The sequence below is a fragment of the Desmodus rotundus genome, chromosome 8, assembly GCF_022682495.2.
Source record: "Desmodus rotundus isolate HL8 chromosome 8, HLdesRot8A.1, whole genome shotgun sequence".
Taxonomy (NCBI): Eukaryota; Metazoa; Chordata; class Mammalia; order Chiroptera; family Phyllostomidae; genus Desmodus; species Desmodus rotundus.
In genome coordinates, this window is record NC_071394.1 from 120,547,814 (window position 1) to 120,567,934 (window position 20,121).

At 47.8% G+C, this 20,121-nt stretch overlaps 1 protein-coding gene and 1 long non-coding RNA gene across 2 annotated transcripts in view; one reads left to right on the forward strand and one right to left on the reverse strand.

The window, feature by feature from the left end:
- GPD1L (glycerol-3-phosphate dehydrogenase 1 like) overlaps positions 1 to 18,158 on the forward strand; it is a 38,523-nt gene extending 20,365 nt beyond the window's left edge. The window contains exons 5-8 of the mRNA XM_053930398.2: positions 2,698 to 2,810; positions 9,756 to 9,989; positions 10,297 to 10,403; positions 15,136 to 18,158. Coding sequence (XP_053786373.1) covers positions 2,698 to 2,810; positions 9,756 to 9,989; positions 10,297 to 10,403; positions 15,136 to 15,232 — 551 coding nt within the window. The 3' untranslated portion in view covers positions 15,233 to 18,158. The remainder of the gene's footprint in view (positions 1 to 2,697; positions 2,811 to 9,755; positions 9,990 to 10,296; positions 10,404 to 15,135) is intronic.
- Positions 11,567 to 20,121, reverse strand: part of LOC139441087 (uncharacterized) — a 51,838-nt gene continuing 43,283 nt past the window's right edge. The window contains exon 5 of the long non-coding RNA XR_011651482.1: positions 11,567 to 11,806. This is a non-coding gene — a long non-coding RNA (uncharacterized lncRNA). The remainder of the gene's footprint in view (positions 11,807 to 20,121) is intronic.

Below are 20,121 nucleotides of genomic sequence, written 5' to 3' on the forward strand. Positions count from 1 at the left end.
TTTTTGAAGTACATTTGGGAAAAAGTGTTCATTGCTGTAAATCAAGCTCACGCCTCTGGTGGACACTGGGAGTAATTGGCAGCCACAGGAAGAACTGGCAGACCCCACTTTGCTTCTCCGATGGCCCACAGCAGCAGGCAGCTGGAGTCAAGTCACCTGAGTGGGGGCTCGTCTGTGATGCTAATGCTATGGGAGGCACTGCACCGTGGCCCAGGGTGACAGACAGAGGAGAAAGCAATGACATCACGCTGTGGAGGCTGGGGGCCAGCTCACCCAACCCCGGTGACGAAACGGAGTTGCACGGGGTCACCCAGATGCTCTGCTGACTGTTTGAAAGAGGAAGGGGACAGTTTGCTCAAACCGACACAGTTCCACTCGGCTAAAGAACAGATGAGAGCAAAGCTTATAGGACAGAAAACATGTTTCTAGGTGTTTGGTGTAGATGTTTTAAACATTTTATTGGGGGAAATCTCCTTGAAGACAAAGAGTACAACAGTCTCATGAATCCCGTGCCCCCCACGCCCATCTTCAGTAACGAGTAACCTCTGGCCACTCTTGTTTCATCTGTGTGTCCCTCCCCCGCCCCTCCCCTGGGTTGTTCGACATGATATTACTTGTGGGTGTAATTTTAATGTTGACACTCATCTCTTTTCCTGCATTGGAAGAACAGAATTCTGTTGTCATGTTTGTTTGATTCTTGTTTGTTTATCTTCTCTTTTCCCACCCCCTGAGAAGCAGCGTAGCACAGAGTCAGTTCAGAGCTGCGGCCAGAATTTGGGCTCTGCCTCCTAGTAGCTGTGTGACTGTGGGCAAGTTGGTAAACCTCTCTGGGCTTCCTGCCTGGAAATGGGGAAAATTATAGTCGTAAGCATGGTTAAGTGTTACCTAGGCCATCATTATTTACTTGGGACTTTGAGTGCTAATTATGACTCATAGCCTATTTTGACACCTGATTCTTACGTAACCTCCCAACAGCCCTAAGAGTGCTGTAGTGTTTACTCATGAGGAAGCCAAGGCTAGAGGAAGTTAAGTCTGAGGTTTGCACACTTGTCTGCCCATTGGAATTGCCTGGGGAGCTTCAGAAACTACTGAGGCCTGCTGTTCCCCAGAGACTGGTTTAACTGGCCTGGGATGTGACCTGGGCTTTGGTGTTTTTAAAGATCCCGAGGTGACTGTAACGTGCAGACAAGCTTGGGCACAAGCATGGGAACCTCGGGGCAGGCAGAGCCCAGGCACTAGTCCTCGGCGAGCTGCCTGCCACCGGTGTGGAGACGCTGACTTGAGAGGCAGGACTCAGCTGGTCAATTTTATCGTCCTGATTTCCAGGGCTGAGCCCCACCCCGGACCCCCAACAGCCAGAGCACATTTCACGTCCGCTTTTATGTGTAAAGTTCAACTTCTGTTTGTTTTTGGTTTTAACCCCAAGTCCCCAAACAAAAAAAAAGTGCAAAAACTGCTACTGAGCCTCCATCTCATTGTAGGAACCGTCCCAATGGCAGGATGTAGCAGTAGCACAGACGAGGACCCCGAGTACATTTCTGCCTTCCAATTAATCAGTGGAAAATATTCGTCAACATTGTATCAGTTCTCTATTGCCATAGTGATACAAAATAACAACAATCACAGAATCTCAGTGGCATACAAAATAAGCACAGCTAACACAGCCAGCCACTGGGGGTCAGCAGATCTTGGCCGGGACAGCTGGGGTGGCTCTGCTCCATGTGTCTGTGTCTGTCATCCTCCAGCTGGGCCCAGTGGGCTAGCCAGGCCATCTTACAGGGAAGGCAGAGGTACAAGGGACCGGCCCTGCCGCTCAGTGGACGTCAGGCTTCTGCTGCATCGTGTCTGTTAATGTCCCTTTGGCCAAAGCGAATCACAGGGCTGAGCCCAAAGGCAGCGGGTGGGGGAATAGGCCCACTCACTGTGAGTCCAAGCATGCAGCATCGTCAAGCCTAACATCCAAAACGAATGCACTCTCCTCCCAAGGAAATGGGGTGAATAATTTTTTAAAAGATTTATTTATTTATTTTTATAGGGACAGAGAGAGAGAGAAACAATCAGTTGCCTCTCACGTGCTCTCAGCCAGGGACCTGGCCCACAGCCCAGGCATGTGCCCTGACTGGGAATCAAACCTGCGACCTTTTCATCTGTGGGAGGACGCCCAACCCACTGAGCTACACCAGTCAGGGCAGAGTGAATGATTTTGAACAATAATCTGTTACACATGTAAACACAGAAATTGAGGTTGTGTTTATGGTAGCAAAAATTGCAACAATTTTAGATCTCAAACACTAAAAAGATACTTAGATAAAACATAATACATAGACACAGCAACATACAAAGCAGCCATTTGAAATGATGTACAAAAAATATGTTGTCATTGAAAATTAGTCATGCCATAAAAAGGGAGAAAGCAGATTATGAAATTGCATATACATTATGTTTCCGGTTTTGAGAAAAACTATGTATATTCATATTTCAGTGAGTGAAAGGTGTGTGCCAAATTATTAGTGATCATCTGTGGTGAAATTCTGGCATATTTTTATCTTCTATTTCTACTCTTATGAATTTTCTAAATTTTCTACAATGACCATATGCTACTTTTATAATAAGAAGAAACTTACTTTAAACTGTGTAAGGTGTGAAAATTAAGAGTAGAGGCTGTTACGAATTTCCTGTTTTCCATCCTTCCAACAGGCAGCAAAGTAATGGAGAACGGCCTCCTCTTCAAAGAGCTTCTGCAGACTCCCAACTTCCGAATCACAGTGGTTGACGACGCCGATACTGTTGAACTCTGTGGTGCTCTTAAGGTAAAGTCGGCCTTGTATTCCTGCTCAAGGAGAGCAGTTCATCAAGCTTGGCCACTGTTGGCCCTCGGAATCTCACCCTGAAGAATGGGCCCTGTGTTCTGTGCGCTCACTTCGGCAAAGAATAGTGAATTGAGAGCCTTCTCTGTCACTTCCTGCTTTGCCTTAGCCTTTCCTGGGTGGTTCGAGTTCCTCTCTCACTTCTGATTTGCTTTTATTTATAAATCTGGGACAGTTGTGGTGTTTTAGTCCTTGGGACACTTGGCAGCATTAACGTTTGGGAAGCATGGAGAGTACATCAATTGTTGAGTTTACCGGGGAGCGAAGGCTTCTATTAATTCATATCTCTCTCCTGACATGTTATCTTGGGTAGGAAGAGGAACTGTTTTCTCTGAATCATGCTACTCTCTTGGTTTGATGGTTCTGTTGGTTGTTCATGTTAAAGTTAAAGGAAAAAAGTCTGCTGCTGATGGAGGTTTTTTCAAGAATGGTTTTATCTCAGGGGGAAAGATGCTATTAAAGAAGCAGCTCCTATTGGCCAGGGCCTTGGGAGGATAAAATAAAAGGAAGTTTCCACACTTGGGCTCCTTCCTTGCCTCCACAGGTGCAAGACTTGGTCAAGGTCCCTCGCTCTGTCCTGACTCTGGGAAACAGCCAGCCGGGAGCTGGGCTGCTGAGTCATTTCTTTTGTGGCAAAAGCTGCTTTTCAGGAATTTGAGCAGCTAGGGAAGAAACTAGGTAATGTGGCATCCACCTCACTTTGTTAGGTAGGAAATGCAACGGTTAAAAGAATGCCTTTCTACCCTTTCTCTAAATTGAGCATCTTGTTTAAGCATCAACATTTAAAACCACTTTCCAGAATTAATATTGTGTGTATGTGTGGGCACATGTCCCTAGACCATGAAAATTTTACAAATTAAAGCCACTCAAAGACCTGGGCTCCCAGGGAGCATGTGTCTATATTTCTAAATGCTTGTCTGGGGTGTTCCTCATATCGTACGCAGGTCCTGTTATATGTTTGAGACACTAGCTTTGGCTGCTTTGTTTATTTTTGTTGGTTGGGATTTTTATGGGTTTTTAATAGGCCTTCATTAGTTTAATGACCACTCGACAGCAGGGGCATCCTGAACGCCTAATTGCTCAGCACCGGTCTGTCGCTCCAAAGCTGTTTCTGAATGACTGGACATTTTGGGAGGTGGATGGGGAAGCTGTGAGATCCTGCCCAGAACAAAGGGTGCTGCAGGAAAAGGTTCTGGATGGACAGCTCTGGAAAAGCTCTGCTAATGGGACCCCTGCTGGCCCTGTGTCTGAGCTTAGAATGGCTTTTCGTTTTTCTTGTGAGTGGATTGGTTCCCGCTCCCACTACAGAGTGGCTCATTGAGGGCGGAGGGGGGTGGGGGTTGAGAACCATTTACATCCTTCCCCTTGGCCACCCTCTGGAGCAGCATCCGTAACCGTCGTTCCTGTCAGCTTGCGTCAGAGCCGGGCTTTTTGAAAACCAAGAAACAGGCATTTCGGCAGGAACTGAGTCTAACCATGCCGTCATTCACATAAGGACACAGGGATCCAGAAAGAGTAAAGGGCTCAGATGCAGCAAATATTGGCACAATCCTGGTGTCCGTGCAGGTTCCAAGAATCTTGGTCCTGTGTCCCTTGGTTACCGTGTCCAACCTGACCTTTCTGGGTTGTGTCTGGGCAGTTGAATGAAGTGCATCCTTGTCAGAACCTGCCAACAGTGTAGCAAAAAGTGTACAGATCAACCTGTGTTATCTTCTGAATACCTGCTTCATCAGGGTTGAGTTTCTTTAACAGAGACCCAAAATAACAGTGGCTGTACAGGTACAAGTTTATTTCTTATGTAAAATCCTGAGTCCATGTAACAACTCCGTTGCACAGAATTCTTAGGGACCCTGGCTCCTGCCAGCTCACAAGGGCATGGCCCTCGTCCTTGCGGAAGAGGAAGAACCTTCCCTCTACCATTCTAGGTTCTTTTGGCTGGTCTAATAATTAAATTGACATGAGCCAGATTCACAAGAGAAAATAATAAAATTTAATTACACACCTCTGTATGGGAACCCCCCCAACACACACACACACACACACACACACACACACACAGGAGAGGTTCAGAGACAGGAAGGGGAAATGAGATGTGCGTGACTTGCTGGATTAATGAATGAGGTGAGGCGCCTGGGGTGTCAGAGGGGAAGAGGGCAATTCACAAGACTGGAAGCAGAGCAGGTTTTCTGTAATTAGATGTTTGCCCTGCTGTGTACACGGAGCATAAAAACTCGTTTCTAGTGATAACTCGTATTAAACTTAAACCCCAATTTAACTTCTTTCAGGGAGACGAAATGGTTTCTCTTGAGCCTGAAGGGTCTCAATGGCCGTCAGCTCAAAATCATTCTCAGGCCGAAGTGGCACATCTTGGGGAGGCCTGTTCTGAACCCCTCGATCCTCCTCGTTTCTAAGATGGCGACCAGAGCTCCAACCATCTCTTCTGCCTTCCAGACATCAGGGTTAAAAAAAAAAAAAAAGAAAGAAACAAGCAAACAAAGGACAAAGGCCACGTGGCAGCTGTCTTTGAAGGCAGATTCTGGGAAGTGGTGATATAATACTTTGCCTTCAACTCGATGGGCAGTGCTTAATTGTGCGACTGTTCCTAGCTGCAAGGGAGGTTGGAAAATAGTTTTTCTCCCCTGGGTAGCCCTGTACTTGCATGAAAACCGGGGGCTGTGTTACTCCGGAAGAAGGGAGAACAGGTTGGGGGATAAACCCATAACCTGAGCCATGTGACGTTCCTTTGAAGGGCTGTCCATCGTGAGGGTGACCACTCGGACTGCTGGGTGTATAGGTTCCCCCCAGGGTCTGGCTCTGATGAACCCTGCTGTGATGGCAGCCTTGCGCCTAGTCTCTAGCCAGGGCCACCCAGACCCCATTAGCCATATATGGCTATTTGCATTTACATTCAAATTAAGTAAAACTTAAAAAAAAAATTTAAGTCACAGTAGCCCCATCCCAAAGGCTCAGTAGCCATGTGCATATCAGTGGCCAGTGGCTACTGGCCATTTTACATAAGCAGATCTGAAGTATTTACATCATTGCAGAAACTTGCATTGGACAGTGCTACTCTGGCTAAGGCAGCTTCTTGCAGGGTGCCAGGCCTGGTGGACAGAGTGTGGGCATGAGCTCGGCCCTGCTTGACATCTCAGCCAGGCTGCCTTGCATACCGGGCCCAACCCTGCGAGCCGTATGTGGTACCTTGCCTTGTAGTAAGCCCACACTCTGCAGTCAGAGCTCCCTCTTGGGTCAAGTGCATTGGGAGCTGGCCTCCAGAAGAGGCAGCTGTGTGTGGGCTTCCAGAAAATAGTGAATGCTCGCTTGGCTTCAGAGGGGCCTTTCTTCCTAGGTGGGGAGAGTGTTGGAGTAACCTGCAGGTAGCCTGGGCTGCTTCTCCAGTTTTATATTCTTTTTGTGGGAGGATGGGAGCGGAAGGAACTGAGTCGCGCCCAACCCACCCCAACTCAGAATTGCAAAGGTGGCACCTCGGAGTGGGCGAACGCCTCAAGCATTGCCATCACCCAGGAAATGGAGCGGGGCTTAAGCACGTCTGTCTTCTGAAAATCACAGTATTTTTAGCTCCAGAACAGTTTCAGGCAGATTTAAATGCATGGTGGATAATGATAACTTTCACAGCTGAGCGATCTCAGAGGACATCTGCTCAAATGCTATTCAAACACAGTCTGACTGGCTCAGTGTGTTTATTTTTCTTTTGACAGTGATAAGTGGTGGAGGGGGAGAGCTTGGATTTCAAGATCCATCATAAGATGATTAAACCAGGTTGGGGCCCAGGGTCCCCTCGGATGGGAAGAGTTTACCCTGCAGTAGCCCCTGTCCGCCCCCCTCCTCAACATGGGGAGGTTAGATGTCTAGTGGGGACTGTGAGGTCGTCCCAACCTGTGTGCCCTGCAGTGAAGGGGCCGAGAGGGAGGCCAGAGCCTCCAGGCATGGGCACCCTTACCTGCCTTTTCTCTGAGTGCAGCGATGTGAGAGCTCAGAAGCACTGCTTTGGAGCTCAGGGCTCATCCTTACAGCTCCTGCTTGGATGCTTCCAGTGACTGGCAGCTCACTCCTGTCTCTCTAAATCTTTCCAGTTGGGTGAAGTCAGCTTTTCCTATTAGAAAGTTCTTACCTTGGCTCTGAGGTGGCCACTCTGTGCCTTTCACCCTGAGGCCCTAGAGCAGTGTGGTTTGACCCACTCCCTAGAGAGGAGTCAGGAGAGGAGCCAGGTGTCCTGGGCTGGAAACCCAGCTCTGCACGGTGTGACTACAGGACCTGGGGCTACTTACCCTGTGTGCTTGAGTTTCCTCCCTTCCCTCCCACAGTGCACAGAAAAGAGCCTGCCTTATAGGAATGAAGACTAAACGCACTAATAATATACGAAGCACTTAGAACAGTTCAAGAAGGTTAACTTTTGTTGTTATGTTTATTACCTCCCCCCCATAAGTCTTTTCTCCTCCTGAGCCTATCATTACCTCCCAAGCTCTGTGAAGGCCAGGCAGGCACTCCCCTTTGACATCCAGTCACAGAGGGTTCGGGACAGTCTCTGACCCAGGGAGGAGCAGGTGGCCAGGCCAGAGGTGCCACAATTTAGACACAGCCAGGCATGGGGAGGGTGGGGCTGCAGAACCAGGCCCTCGGCGCATGTCCCGGCTGCATCACTCACCAGCAGGGTGTTCTCGGCAAGCCACTGAACCTCTCGCAGCCAGCCGGGAGAATAGGCACACACACACACACACACACACACACACACACACACACGGTCAGAATTCCCATGAGACAGCGTGTGCACTGGGCCTGGTGTGGCTCACGTCGTCACTTCCTGAATTACCCCTCTCGCCTCTGTTCTCTCCCGTTTAGTCCATAGACATTTACTGGGGTTGGTTTGTCAGGTAACCTCCAGAAGGTGTCATGTGTGATGAAGGGGGACACAGAGACACAGTCCCGGAGGCATGGGAGAGCAATTTCAGCAGTCTAACCATTTGGATCCCAGGCCTCATCACATTGCCTCGGTAACGTCAGTAAAACATCTGACTCTTAGTCTCTGCCCAGCACCCCATCTAAAAGGTCTGGTGTTCCCAGGGGCTGGGCCGCCCTCCCCTCTGGAGCAGAGCTGCAGAGGCAGCAGATCTCTCCTCGCCCTTCAGCATCTCTCAGGGCTCCTTTCACCCTGCGCCTCCCCTCTCCCCTTCTCAGGATGCCGCCAGACACCAAGTGCACCAAGCCAGGAATTGGCCGCTTCCTCATCACTGTGCACACACAGCAGGTAGTTGGGGATGGATGATCACCGACAGGGAGCTGATGACACCTGCAGGGGGCACCCCCGCATGGCAGGGAGGGGGGGAGGAGCTTTTGCAGACACAGGCAGAAGTTAGTCTGCAAACATATGCGCCCTGGTCAGGCCATTAATGCAGAAGACTGGAGCCCTTGTCGGCTCCACCTGCAGCTGTAGGCACCAGGCCGGAGCCTGGCCTTTGCAGGGGGGAAGTGACCCCTGGGAAGCTACTTCGTTGGTCTGCTGTAGCTCACAACTGCCCTGAGAGACCAGAACACAGAAATAGTTTGTTTGTCTATGTGTCAGCTTTCTGATTATTTTTACAGTGTTTTTTTTCTTTGTGTTGATAGCAATGAAAGGACTACCAGTAGCCAAAGTAAGCTCCAGTGTCATTACCGAGGAGGAGAATATACATTTGGGCCCCTTCCGTTCTGACTCGTGGGCTCCCTGTGGCTGCTGCAGGGCGGTCGGGGTCTGTCTGTCCGAAGGAGACAAGCTTCCGGAGGGCTCCTCAGGTTTTTTTCATCTGAAGTGGCTTCGTGGCTTAGGTCTCTTGGTGAGCCAGAGCTGTGTCGAAGTGGCCACATCTCTTTCTGAGGCGAGCCTGGCCACAGCAGTGCTGTGTTGGAGGATGTATTTTATCAAAAACTGCACAGCAACCAAGGGAGACAATTTTCTTCCCCAGGTCCTTCCGTTTTTCACCTCATCCCTCCGATTTTGATAGGCCTGATGTTTAAAGAAGTATCCTCTTTCACTAATAAAACTTTCTTTTGGAGGAAAAAAACACATTTATCATATTTTCACTGATTTCCCATTTGTTACCAACTAGCTTCATGTTTCAGTCTCTCTCAAGGCACAAATCCATATGTGGTCACCAGATATTACAGAAAAATGCTGGTGTGGTTAGAGCCAAAATACGTGCATTTTTCCTGGCATCACGCGTCCTCGGTGAAGGAGCTGGTACAGTGTGAAGGGACCAGGGACGGGGCCCACCCAATGTCCCTGTGTCCTAGGGCCTCTGTGCTGCCTTGCGGGCATGACGCCTCATGCGTGCTTGTCGGAGTTTGCATTTGACGCGAGGCCGAGCTCGGATGCCACCTGCTCTGCACAGCCTTCCCTGCTGGAAGTGAAGCCTGAGGCTCACCGCTTCTCAGCACACTTCCGTCTCGGTGTATCGTGATGCGCTTTGTTGCGTCTCTTTTTCCAACTAGGCTGTCAGCCCCTTGAGGAGGACTTCTGCGGCTGAAGCTATCTTTGCAGCTCCGCGCGGGGGGTACACTTATGACTTGTGTACTTTTCTTTGTGCAGGTTATATTTCAATGAGACATTTGATTTGAAAACAAACCCGAAAGGTAAAACGGTTTATGCAGACAGTGTTTCACCAGAGACAACTGTCAGCGCTCTCGTTTTGGGGCTCGTGCTCGTCCACTGCTGCCTCCCACTGACCCCAGGTCTGGGCTCCTGTCCTGAAAAGGGTCCCTTCTTTCATCTCTGTCACTCATGGTCCAAGAGCAGAGCCAAGGGCTGTGTCCCGGCCTCGCCCCCGACCTTCCCCACATCCTCATCCGCAGTGCGTGTGTGACAGCATCCTGCCTTCCTTGTCTCCTTCGCAGAACATCGTAGCGGTGGGAGCCGGGTTCTGCGACGGTCTCCGCAGCGGGGACAACACCAAAGCTGCCGTCATCCGCCTGGGACTCATGGAAATGATCGCCTTCGCCAGGATCTTCTGCCAGGGCCAGGTGTCCACAGCCACCTTCCTGGAGAGCTGCGGCGTGGCCGACCTGATCACCACCTGCTACGGCGGCCGGAACCGCAGGGTCGCCGAGGCCTTTGCCAAGACTGGAAAGGTAGCCTCTGGCCTGCCCTCCCCACACCCCTCCCTCCTCCTAAAGACCCCTGGGCTGGGGTGAGAGGCAGTCCAGCGGAGATGGACTCCTTGCCCACTCTCCTCTTAAAATAAGTGACTCTCTAGTCGTTACCATAGATTTTTTTTTAAAGATTACTTAGAGAGAGGGGGAGGGAGGGAGGAAGAGAAGAAGAGAAACATCAGTGTGTGGTTGCCTCCTGAGCATGTGCCCCGATTAGGAATTGAACCAGCGACTCTGAGCCACACCAGCCAGGGCTGATTTCTTTTTTTCCTTCTTTGTTTTTAAGACCATTGAAGAGTTGGAGAAAGAGATGCTAAACGGGCAGAAGCTCCAGGGGCCTCAGACCTCTGCTGAAGTGCACCGCATCCTCAAACAGAAGGGGCTGCTGGACAAGTAAGTCACCGTTGCCCGTGAGACAGAGACACGGTATCACCCCGCTTCTCTTGTGACCACCAGCCCAGTCGGTGTCACTAGCACAGCTCTGTGAGGAGTGTGCCAGAGCTTTGTGACATTAGTTCCACCCTTTGTGTGCCGTGAACGGTGTGGCAGGAAACGCCTGCCTGCCCTGAAAATGGGTGTTGACACAAAACACAAAACCAGCTCGTCTTGAGGAAGAAGAGCTCAGTTCTTCCTGTTATAAAATATGAAGTTTAAGATTCTGATTTGTTTGGTAAGAGCTACATGTTTTAAGTTGCAAATTTAAAAACATGTGTTTGCTTTGCTGTTTTTATAAAAAGATAAAATCTTGTTAATGAGCTGCCAAGCAATTCAGAATAGAAGGAAAGACACATCTCCCCAGAATTGTACCCCTGGCAATGGAACGGCCTGTGTTAGGTTTCGTGAGCAGCCTTTGCAGCTGGTCCTCGTGTGGACGGACAGACGGACAGACGCACACATGCATGTGTGCATCCGGCCTCCACCGCCCTTCCAGGCCAGTCACATGTTCAGGTGGGCTTGGGTCAGCTTGATTTGCCCCCCGACCGAGGAAGTAAGCCCTGTAGCACCACAAAAACTGCTCGACTCTCTGAGGCTGCTCCTGGCCCTTCATCTTGCTGATTCGTTGAGCCTTCCTCCATAATTGTGATGCCAGTTACACCACCTAGTGAATGCTTCTGCAGCGGGTTCTGCGTATCCTTCACTCTCTGCATTACTCTGTGGGAGGGGAAGTCTGGCTGCCTGGGAGAGTAGGGAGCTGGGTGATGGGCAGTGTCTCTCTGGTCACGTCTCCTTCACCCTCTCAGGTCAGCCCAGGTGTCTCTTGGTCCGAGCCTGGCGCCCTGACCTCACCCTGCACTCCTCTTTCCAACCAGTGCGGATGGATGAGCCATGCAATTCCCCAAAGAAAGTGGAAGATGAGGGAGGACAGGGCATTTATCTTCCTCCTTTAATTTGCATTTTATTTTTCTGAAATGGCTTTTGAAACCAGCCAGGCAGGGATGGAAGTCATAAACAAGCCTCCAGAGGAGGGGAATTACCTTGAAATCGTGACCGAAAGGAAAACACCTCTGACACGCATGGTCTTTCACATATTTAACAGCAGACAGTGATGCATTTGTGTGTGGCTGGCCTACTTCAACAACCATTAAGTCTTTATCAGGATTTGTTTAAACTCTTAAAAAAAAATACCTGGGTCTTTGGTGATGGTTAGTATCTGCCAATCACAGTTTTAAAGTGGTACCTGCGTGCTACCAAGGGGTGCGTCTGATAGCTTATGAATCCACAAGGCGGCTGGCGGTCTGTATTCGTTGTTTCACTTCAGGAGGGTACAGATGGAACCGGCTTTCTGGGATCCGGACCTGCCGGTATTAAAGAGCAGGTGTCATCAGCAGGTGAACATGGCTCTGAGCAGACACCTCTCCTCAGTCATGTCCCATTTTCTTCCTTCTGATTAGAAATCGGACAGGCTCCACCTGTGCTTAACGAGCCTCTGGAGGGAGCACCCCACTTCTCCCAGGCCAGACGGTAGAGCCCAGCGGGACTCCCTCTCCCCTGCCCCTGCCTCCCCCACCTGCACAGGCAGAGCCGCGTTCTAACATTTCTCCCTTTATACCACCTCCTGCCTTGATTTTTTTCCTTTTTTCATTCCAGCCGTCACTACTCTGGTCCTCCTGTTTCCTTTGCTCCTCCCACCCCATTTCCATTGCAATGGAAAGAGCAGTGAGCAGGAGGCAGCATTCAAGGCCACCCTGTGTCTTACTAGCCGTGTGGTCATACGCAGGGCATAGGTTTAGCTGTTCTGTGCCCCTATCTCTTTAGGCCCAAAATCAAATGGGTAGATCAGATGGTTGCCCTGGGCCCTTCTCCCTCGAGTGATCAAATGCAGAGGCATTCCTTTAGAATGCATTTTGAAGATTATTTTATGTCTGCATCTAGAGACTCAATGGCTGTGGAACATTCCACTGTAGGGGAGAACCCGTCTCCTCCTGACAGATGGTAAAGTTGTCTGGGCCTTCCTGCTATGACAGAATTTGCTTTATCAGATTCCCTTGTCCATGCATCTTTATGTGTGAGCATAAGGTATTTGTGGTAGTTGGCTCGGGCTGCCGTAACAAAACACCACAGACTGCGTGGCTTGCACAGCGGAAACGTACCTCTCACAGTTCTGGAGGCTAGAAGTCTAAGATCAAGGTGTTGGCAGCGTTGTCGTGGGAGGACCCCAGCCATACTGGTTGAGGGCCCACCCTAATGAACCATTTTAACTTAATGACCTCCTTAAGGGCCTTAACTTCAAATACAGCCACAGCCTAGGCACGAGGGGTAGGACTTCCCTGTTTGAGGGATACGAGGTAGCTCACAGCAACGTTGTAAGCTCCTTGAGGGCTGAGGCCCTGTTTACAACACTTCACATTCCTGCATCTGGTTGACGCCAAACACATCATGAGCCCTTGGTGTCCATTGGTGGGATTGCTGATTGATTGGTTTATGTCAATATTTTTCTGTGAAATATTGCCTTTGGTCCTCCTTTCACTCTAACCTTATTTAGAGAGTTCCCCAAACTGATCTAATTGGCCTTGTAGCATTTTGTATCATAGAAAATTGCATTTGGATGGGCAGTAGAGCCAGTGGTTGAGTGTTAGCTCCAGAGTCAGGAGTCCCGCTTTCTCCTTACACTCCTTATCTCTAAGCATCCCATCAATAATGCATTTTGGAAATGCTGGTTGTGAAAGTTGGGAGTGCTTTGGGCTGCAAGAGCAATGCTCAGTTAAAAATGCCGTGAACCATGGGGTGATTTTTTCTCACATAACAAGGAATCTGGAAGAGGACAGTATTGGTGTCAGCTCAGTGCCTCCCATTTACTCGTAGAGTCTCACTCATCCCATTGTCCTTCTCTCGAAGCCTCAAGATGGCTGCAGGAGCTCCAAGCATCATGTACTTACACAGTTGTACTCAGCTGCAAGAGAAGTCTAGGGGAGCAGATTTTTCCTCCAGTTCCTGTCAAGGAGAGGAATATCTTCCCCAGAAACTCTCAACAGATGTATATGTCTTGGTGGCTAGAATTTGCTTGCTTTGCTAGTTTTAGGTGAAAGAGAGGCTGAGAAAGTGAGCATTAGTCTATTTCCAACCTCAGTAAGGGGAAAGGGGGTTGGGAATGGCTTTGGGTAGCCACTTACTACCTGCCACCCTGCTTTGGAAACGTACAAGTCATCCTCATCCTAGGAACAGAAACGAAGCCATAGAAATACAATGGAAGGGGCCAAAATCTCCAAGCCCTGGCTCTCATTCACAAGAATTCATTCAGCAAATACATACTGAGCACCTGCCCCCTGCTGTGTGCTCTGTCAGGCCCCAGAAAGCAAAGGCGAACAAAACAGACTTGGCCCTGTCCTCCTGGAGCTCACAGCCTAGGACCTGGTGGCCGTTGGTGGCTGCATTTATAAGCTGTTTTTCATTGCACACCCACCGTGTGCCAGAGAGATTGTGAGACTTCCCCAGGGCTAATAGGCTGCAGAGTCAGATTTGATTAAGTCTACCTGACTCCAAAGGATAACAACACATTCTGAACCTTTAAAACCCCACAATGACAGGCTGTCATAAAGACACACGACCTAAGCTGTCATTACAGGATTCTCACTAGATAATTTTCAGGATGGCCTCTAAGACTCATGATCCTGTCAAGCTCGCTTTGGGTTGCGTGTGTGCACGCGTGCACATGTTTAAAAGCCTGATTGAAATTAACTTTTATTTCCTGGATGATACCTGCCATAATTCTTGCTGAGCCAGCTATACCTGGGATAATGTTATGTTTTCTTACAGTGGATTATTAACCCACACCTTCACACCCTCTCCCATTTCCAACTTTCATTTATACGTGTTCACATCTTAAAAGAAAAGGCAAAATATATCCAGCTTCTGACATGAGACTGTGCTCTGCTAATTGTGGGTCCCCACGCTGATTCTCGCAGGAGCATTCCAGGCTGAGTTATTTACGGTGATGTGTGGGCTGCCTCATCTCCATCCTTTCTGGAGAAGAGAGAGCAGTACCTCCTTGCAACTTAAAATTTATTCTCCGGGCTTTTCAAAGAGTGACAGAAGCCCTGGCCAGGTGGCTCAGTTGGTTGGAGTGTCATCCTGTGCACCAAAAGGTTGTGGGTTCAGCTGTGGGTTCAGTTCCCCGTCAGGCACATACCTAGGTTGCGGGTTTGATCCCTGGTCAGGTCGTGAACGAGAGGCAACTGATCGACGTCTCCCTCTCACATCAATATTTCTCCCCCTCTTTTCTCCCATCCTCTTTCTCCAAAATCAATAATAAAAAATGTCCTTGGGTAAGGATTGAAAAACAGTAAATAAATAAAATAAAATAGTGACAGAAACTTAGAGTCTTTTCAGATTTGACCAAGAGCCCGAGTCACAACTCCTCCTGTGAAGGACCACAGTACCTGCACGTTTACCACCGGACTAGTGTGCGGGCGCTGCACTCCAGCTAGGCAGGCAGGACGGTGTGGGTCCTACCAAGATGTCTTGGCCAGCAGTGCAGAGGCGCTCTGCAGACCAGATAATAAAGGAATGCGGGAGGGGATCACAGGTAGCCCTCTAGCGCGCAGGCTGTTATGTCAGAAAATCTTAACTCGTTGTACGAAGTAAACCAGATGGCTTAACTTGTCTTTTCCCACTTCCCCCCACCCAGGTTTCCATTGTTTACCGCAGTGTATCAGATCTGCTACGAAGGCAGACCCGTTCAGGAGATGCTGTCTTGTCTGCAGAGCCATCCGGAGCATACATAAAAAGGATCCTGCAGCGCGGCCGGCAGAGCTCTGCCTTTCCCATCAGTCCTTTGGGTTCGGGTGGAAACTGGGACTTGGCAACCAGATGTTTGCTTGCCTGTAACCCCATCACGGATGTGTATGAATTTTTACAGGTTGGTCTTTAAATTTCGAGCAGATCATTGGCTAAGATGTACTGAGCAGCAACAGACGCACACATGTGAACACGTGAATGTGTGTTCATTCCTCGTTCTGTGGATGTTTTTATGAGCCAAAATTAAAAGACCTTTTTAAAAATTACTTTGAAACTTCCCCACTGTGGTAGCTTATAAGATGGGGGCTATCTCAGCTAAATTTCTTAGGTCTAATTCCTTTGTCCTTGAGTGAAGGGATTATTTTTTCCTCATTATCTGGATGTTAAAATTTAACCAGCATTAATAACGTGGTAGAATGAAAGAGCGAGTGTGTTCAAAGATCAACAGACTAACTTTTAAACATTCTCTCAAAGCCAGCGTAATTAACGACTTTGATTGTGAGTTGACTTTTTTTTTCTCTTTTTAACAATCAGGTATTTTTACTTAGGTGACCCACTAGGCATCTTCCTCCCACTGCAGTTTTCTGCATTTTTAGCCTCTTTGCTCTTCATTAGCTGCTAGAATGTGCTTTCAGAACGGCTCCGCAGTGGCAGAAGACAGAAATCTCATCTGGGGTTTGCCTGCTGTGACTGACACATGGTCCAGATCAGCGACATGTGTGTGATGTTGTGTGTTAGCACGTCCCTGCAGGCATTTCCTTTGTGCTTCGCAGGCCCTCTGACAGGGGGCGCTGTTACTCCTCTCTGAGGAGGCTGTCTCTGTGCCTGTTCACCTGGTAAGGGGGGTGCAGAACCAGGAATCCAAAGTCCAGTGCTCCCCCACTCCACCAAGGTGCCCTGAGACTTTCTCGTGTGTCACCAGGCTGGTTTGGCCTCCAGCTAATTAATTGGGTGTGGCCAGTGGCCACGGGCAACCTTTCCTGAGGCCACGAGAGGGCTTCCTGCTGCTGAGGTTTGCGTGCGGTGCTGTCTACACCAGCAATTTTCAACCTTTTCATCTCACGGCACACATAAACAAATGACTACAATTCTGCGGCATACCAAAAAATGTATTTTTTTGGTGATTTGACAAAAAAAAAAATGGGTGTAGTCAGGTATTGCATGTTTCTAAAAATTCTTGTGGCACACGGTTGAAAATTGCTGGTCTAGACTCAAAATGTGTTTGTCACTCCATCCAGCGCAGGTCCCCAGGTCCTGCCACAGACCTGTGAAGTGGGGTGTGGGGTCTGTCCTTCGACACACCTCCCAGGTGCTTCTGGTGTTCACCACGGTTGTAGAAGTGCTGTTTAGAAAATGTCCTTTAGAATGGCATTTCTCAAACCATGTTCCATAGGAAACGAGTGTCCTGGGGGATCCAGTGGTGGGTGGTTCTGGGTGTTCCCTGGCAAGGTCAAGCGAGTTTGGGGAGAGCTGCATCTTGATGGTCTAGAATGTGTGTTAGTGTGTCAGTGGGACCTGCTTATTTACCCTCACCAGTTCCAAATACATTAGATTATGGAGATTTTTTTTTTTACCAAGGGAACTTGCCAAAGTGTCCAGGGGACACTGTTCTCGCCTGAGGTGACCTTAGGATAACTCACACGTACCCTTCACTCCCTGTACGAAATTGGGGGGAGTAAGCACCTGTGGCCGTGTTAGTTCTCAGCTTTACAGTGCAGGTCTGCCGTGAAGCTTCGATGCAGCTTTCCGGTGACACCAACAAGAACAGCCTCGCTGAAACGCACATTGTGGGGAATGAGTGCTGTTAGTTTAGAAGTGGAATGGGAATGATGGCATCTCCTCCGATGAGACTGGCGTCAGGGCCGCACTGCAGGTTCCCTTGCATAGCACTTGATGAACTGTTAGGGGAACATACGGATGTCACTGCTACATTCTTGGATTTTCAGTCACTCTCTGAGATGTAGACTTTTTTTATTTTCCAGTTTGGGACTTCTTTTCCCTATATCTGAAATGACTGTAGAATAGATTTTTGTGGGAATTTTTAATACTCATCCAAAATGTTTCAGGGGCATTATAAAGCCCCATCCACAGAAGTATATGAAGCACACAAAAATGCTCCAAGTTTTATTGATTTTTGTGCCACCATTAAGTTAATCAATTTTTGCTTGTCTCATGATTAATCCTTTTTAAAGTTTGTACCTAGGTAACAAAGTGTTACTTTTAAGATACATATACAGAACTGTAAGTTTTCAATTGTGGTGTCTACTAAGTAAGGTCATCAGAGGTGAGGAATTCTGTCTCTTGTATGTTCTCATCTGCACTCAGCTTCCTGCTCTGGGTTTGTACTTGAGTGGTTTTTCATTACCAATGCTCTTCCCTCTCTGAAGTCTGCTGCCTGTACCTCTTGAACATACATATATTCTGCACATTATGGAAAAAGGCAAATTTTATAAGTTTGGCTCCACTACCTGTAGATATTTATTACTCTATGAGTTATCTATTTTTGTAACCACCTGTGGTCTATCATGTCTTACTAATGATGGTAATGGGGGGGACATCCCGAAGAGAAGCCAATTCGTACTATTTCAGCAACCTGTGAATGTAAAAACTATGCTGGTGCCTTGCTGTAACCCCATCTATTGCAATGTGGAACAGCTACCTGTCTTGAAATCCGTCGTAGCAGGTGGAGTTGAGCTAAACTCCTTCTGGTTTTTTATTGAACTATTCAGCTATGACAAGGCCCCGTGGCAGTGGCCCAAGGAGTGGCAAGGTACCAGTGTACAAAGGGTTCTACAGTTTTTCCATTAACTTTAATCTAAGAGCCTTTTACTTACATCTGTACTGTATTTGTTTACAGACTGTAGGTGGATATAATTTAAAAGCTCGGTTTAATAAACATTTAACCCCCTCGAACCTGTGCTGCTGATCTGATCTTTTTAAAAAATCAGTTCCTGATTTTATTTATTTAGGTCAGCTCTTTTTTTTTTTTTTTTTTCTGAATTGTACTGCATTAACAATAATAAAAAGGCAATTTTTAAAAGAAAGGCCTCATCTCTAATTCCAGTCTTCAAACACCTGTTTCCATTTGTCTGTGTTTCTTCCCATTGCCTGCTGGAGTGGCATTGGTGGGTAAGATGATATAAATTTCAGGCGTACAATTCTGTAAGACGTCATCTTTACATTGCACTGTGTGCTCACCACCCAAAGTCCATTCTCCTTCCATCGCCTTGTCTTTGATCCCCCCTGAGCTTTCCCAACATCTCCCAACCCCCCTTCCCCCACCCCCAGTAACCACTGTACTGTTGTCTGTGTCTGAGTTTTGTTTGTTTATTTTGTTGGTTAACTCATTGCTTTCAGTTTTATATCCCGCATATGAGTGAAATCACGCAGTTCTTGTCCTTTCCCGTCTGACTTAATTCACTTAGCAGGATACGCTCAGGATCCGCCCATGTTGTCGCAAATGGTAGTGTTTCATCTTTTTTCCCATGGCTGCGTAGTATTCCATTGTACATACGTAGCACATGTTCTTTATCCAATCATCTGCCAAAGGACAGATGGGGTTGTTTCCGTGTCCAGGCCACCATGAATAACGCTGCAAACACACACACTTGTAGGGTAGAGACCTTCCAGTTCCAGCCAGCCAGTGGACTCATGAACTTGAAATCCACCGCGGCCCCACCCCAAATACTTAGAAAAGCCAGGAAAATATAACCAGTGTCTTTTTATATGCAGGACTATTCTCCTAAAAAAAATTTGAGTGAAGTCCCCAGGAGCCCAAAACAAATAGGCGCATGACAGCCGGAGTGGTAAAGCCACAGTGTCCCCGTGGCTGCCAGCGCAGGAAGTGGGAATTCTCTCTACTGACGAACGGCTCAGGTTGTAAAGATTACACTGGACCTAGGGCCCTCCAAGGGCTATGCTATCAGGGACAAAATGGCATAAGGAAACCCACGTATAGGCAGAAACAAGGAAGCTGGACTCCAGGCAGAGAAAAATGTCTCCTCTGAAAATACGTAATCATGAGTCCAGCACCGCACACGGGCTTTGGGTTTGAATTTTTGTATCCAGGAAACCACGAGCAAAAAGTTACCATCAAAATTGGAACTTGGGCCAGTAATACCAGGACGTAGCAGAAGCAAACACAAAACACTACAATAATCCACGCTGGATGCGGGCTGCACAGACGTCCCACGAATAAGGTCACACCGAGTATGCACTCAAAATATATAAAATAATTACAAACTCAATATGGGTGAAAGAAAATAGAATTTTTAAAACAGAAGAATTAAGTGCCTAGGGCTTCAGATAATTAATGGAGCAATATGATACATGCCTTGAAAGGTAATTTTAAAAATGACGACAAAGAAGGAGCATTAAAGTATTAAGGGCAAATTGCTATGGAAAAAAAAACAACCAACCAGACGGACTGATAAACAAGCCTGTTAGAATATCTAGAAATGGATATAATTGTAATTATGTCATCGGGCAGATTAAAGAATATATTTGACAGCTGGAGATGAAATTAGCAAAGATCTATTCCTATATTAATATATAATATATTATATATTCAGCTCTGGAAAATAAATAAATAGATCTGAATATATTAACAGAAAGCAGCAAAGAAAGTATTTGAGAACTTAAGAAGTAGCGGCTAGGATAAGAAGACTCTACTTCTGTTAGGAGTTCCAGAAGAAAGAACCAAATTTCTGACCAACATCTTTCCATCTCCCCCAGCCCCAACCCCTGGCAACCACCATTCTCCCTGCTTCTATGGGTTCACCTGCTTTGGATTCCACATATAAGTGAGATCTCAGTATTTGTCTTTGTCCGGCTTATTTCACTTAGCATAATGTCCTCCGGTTTCAGCCCTGTTGTG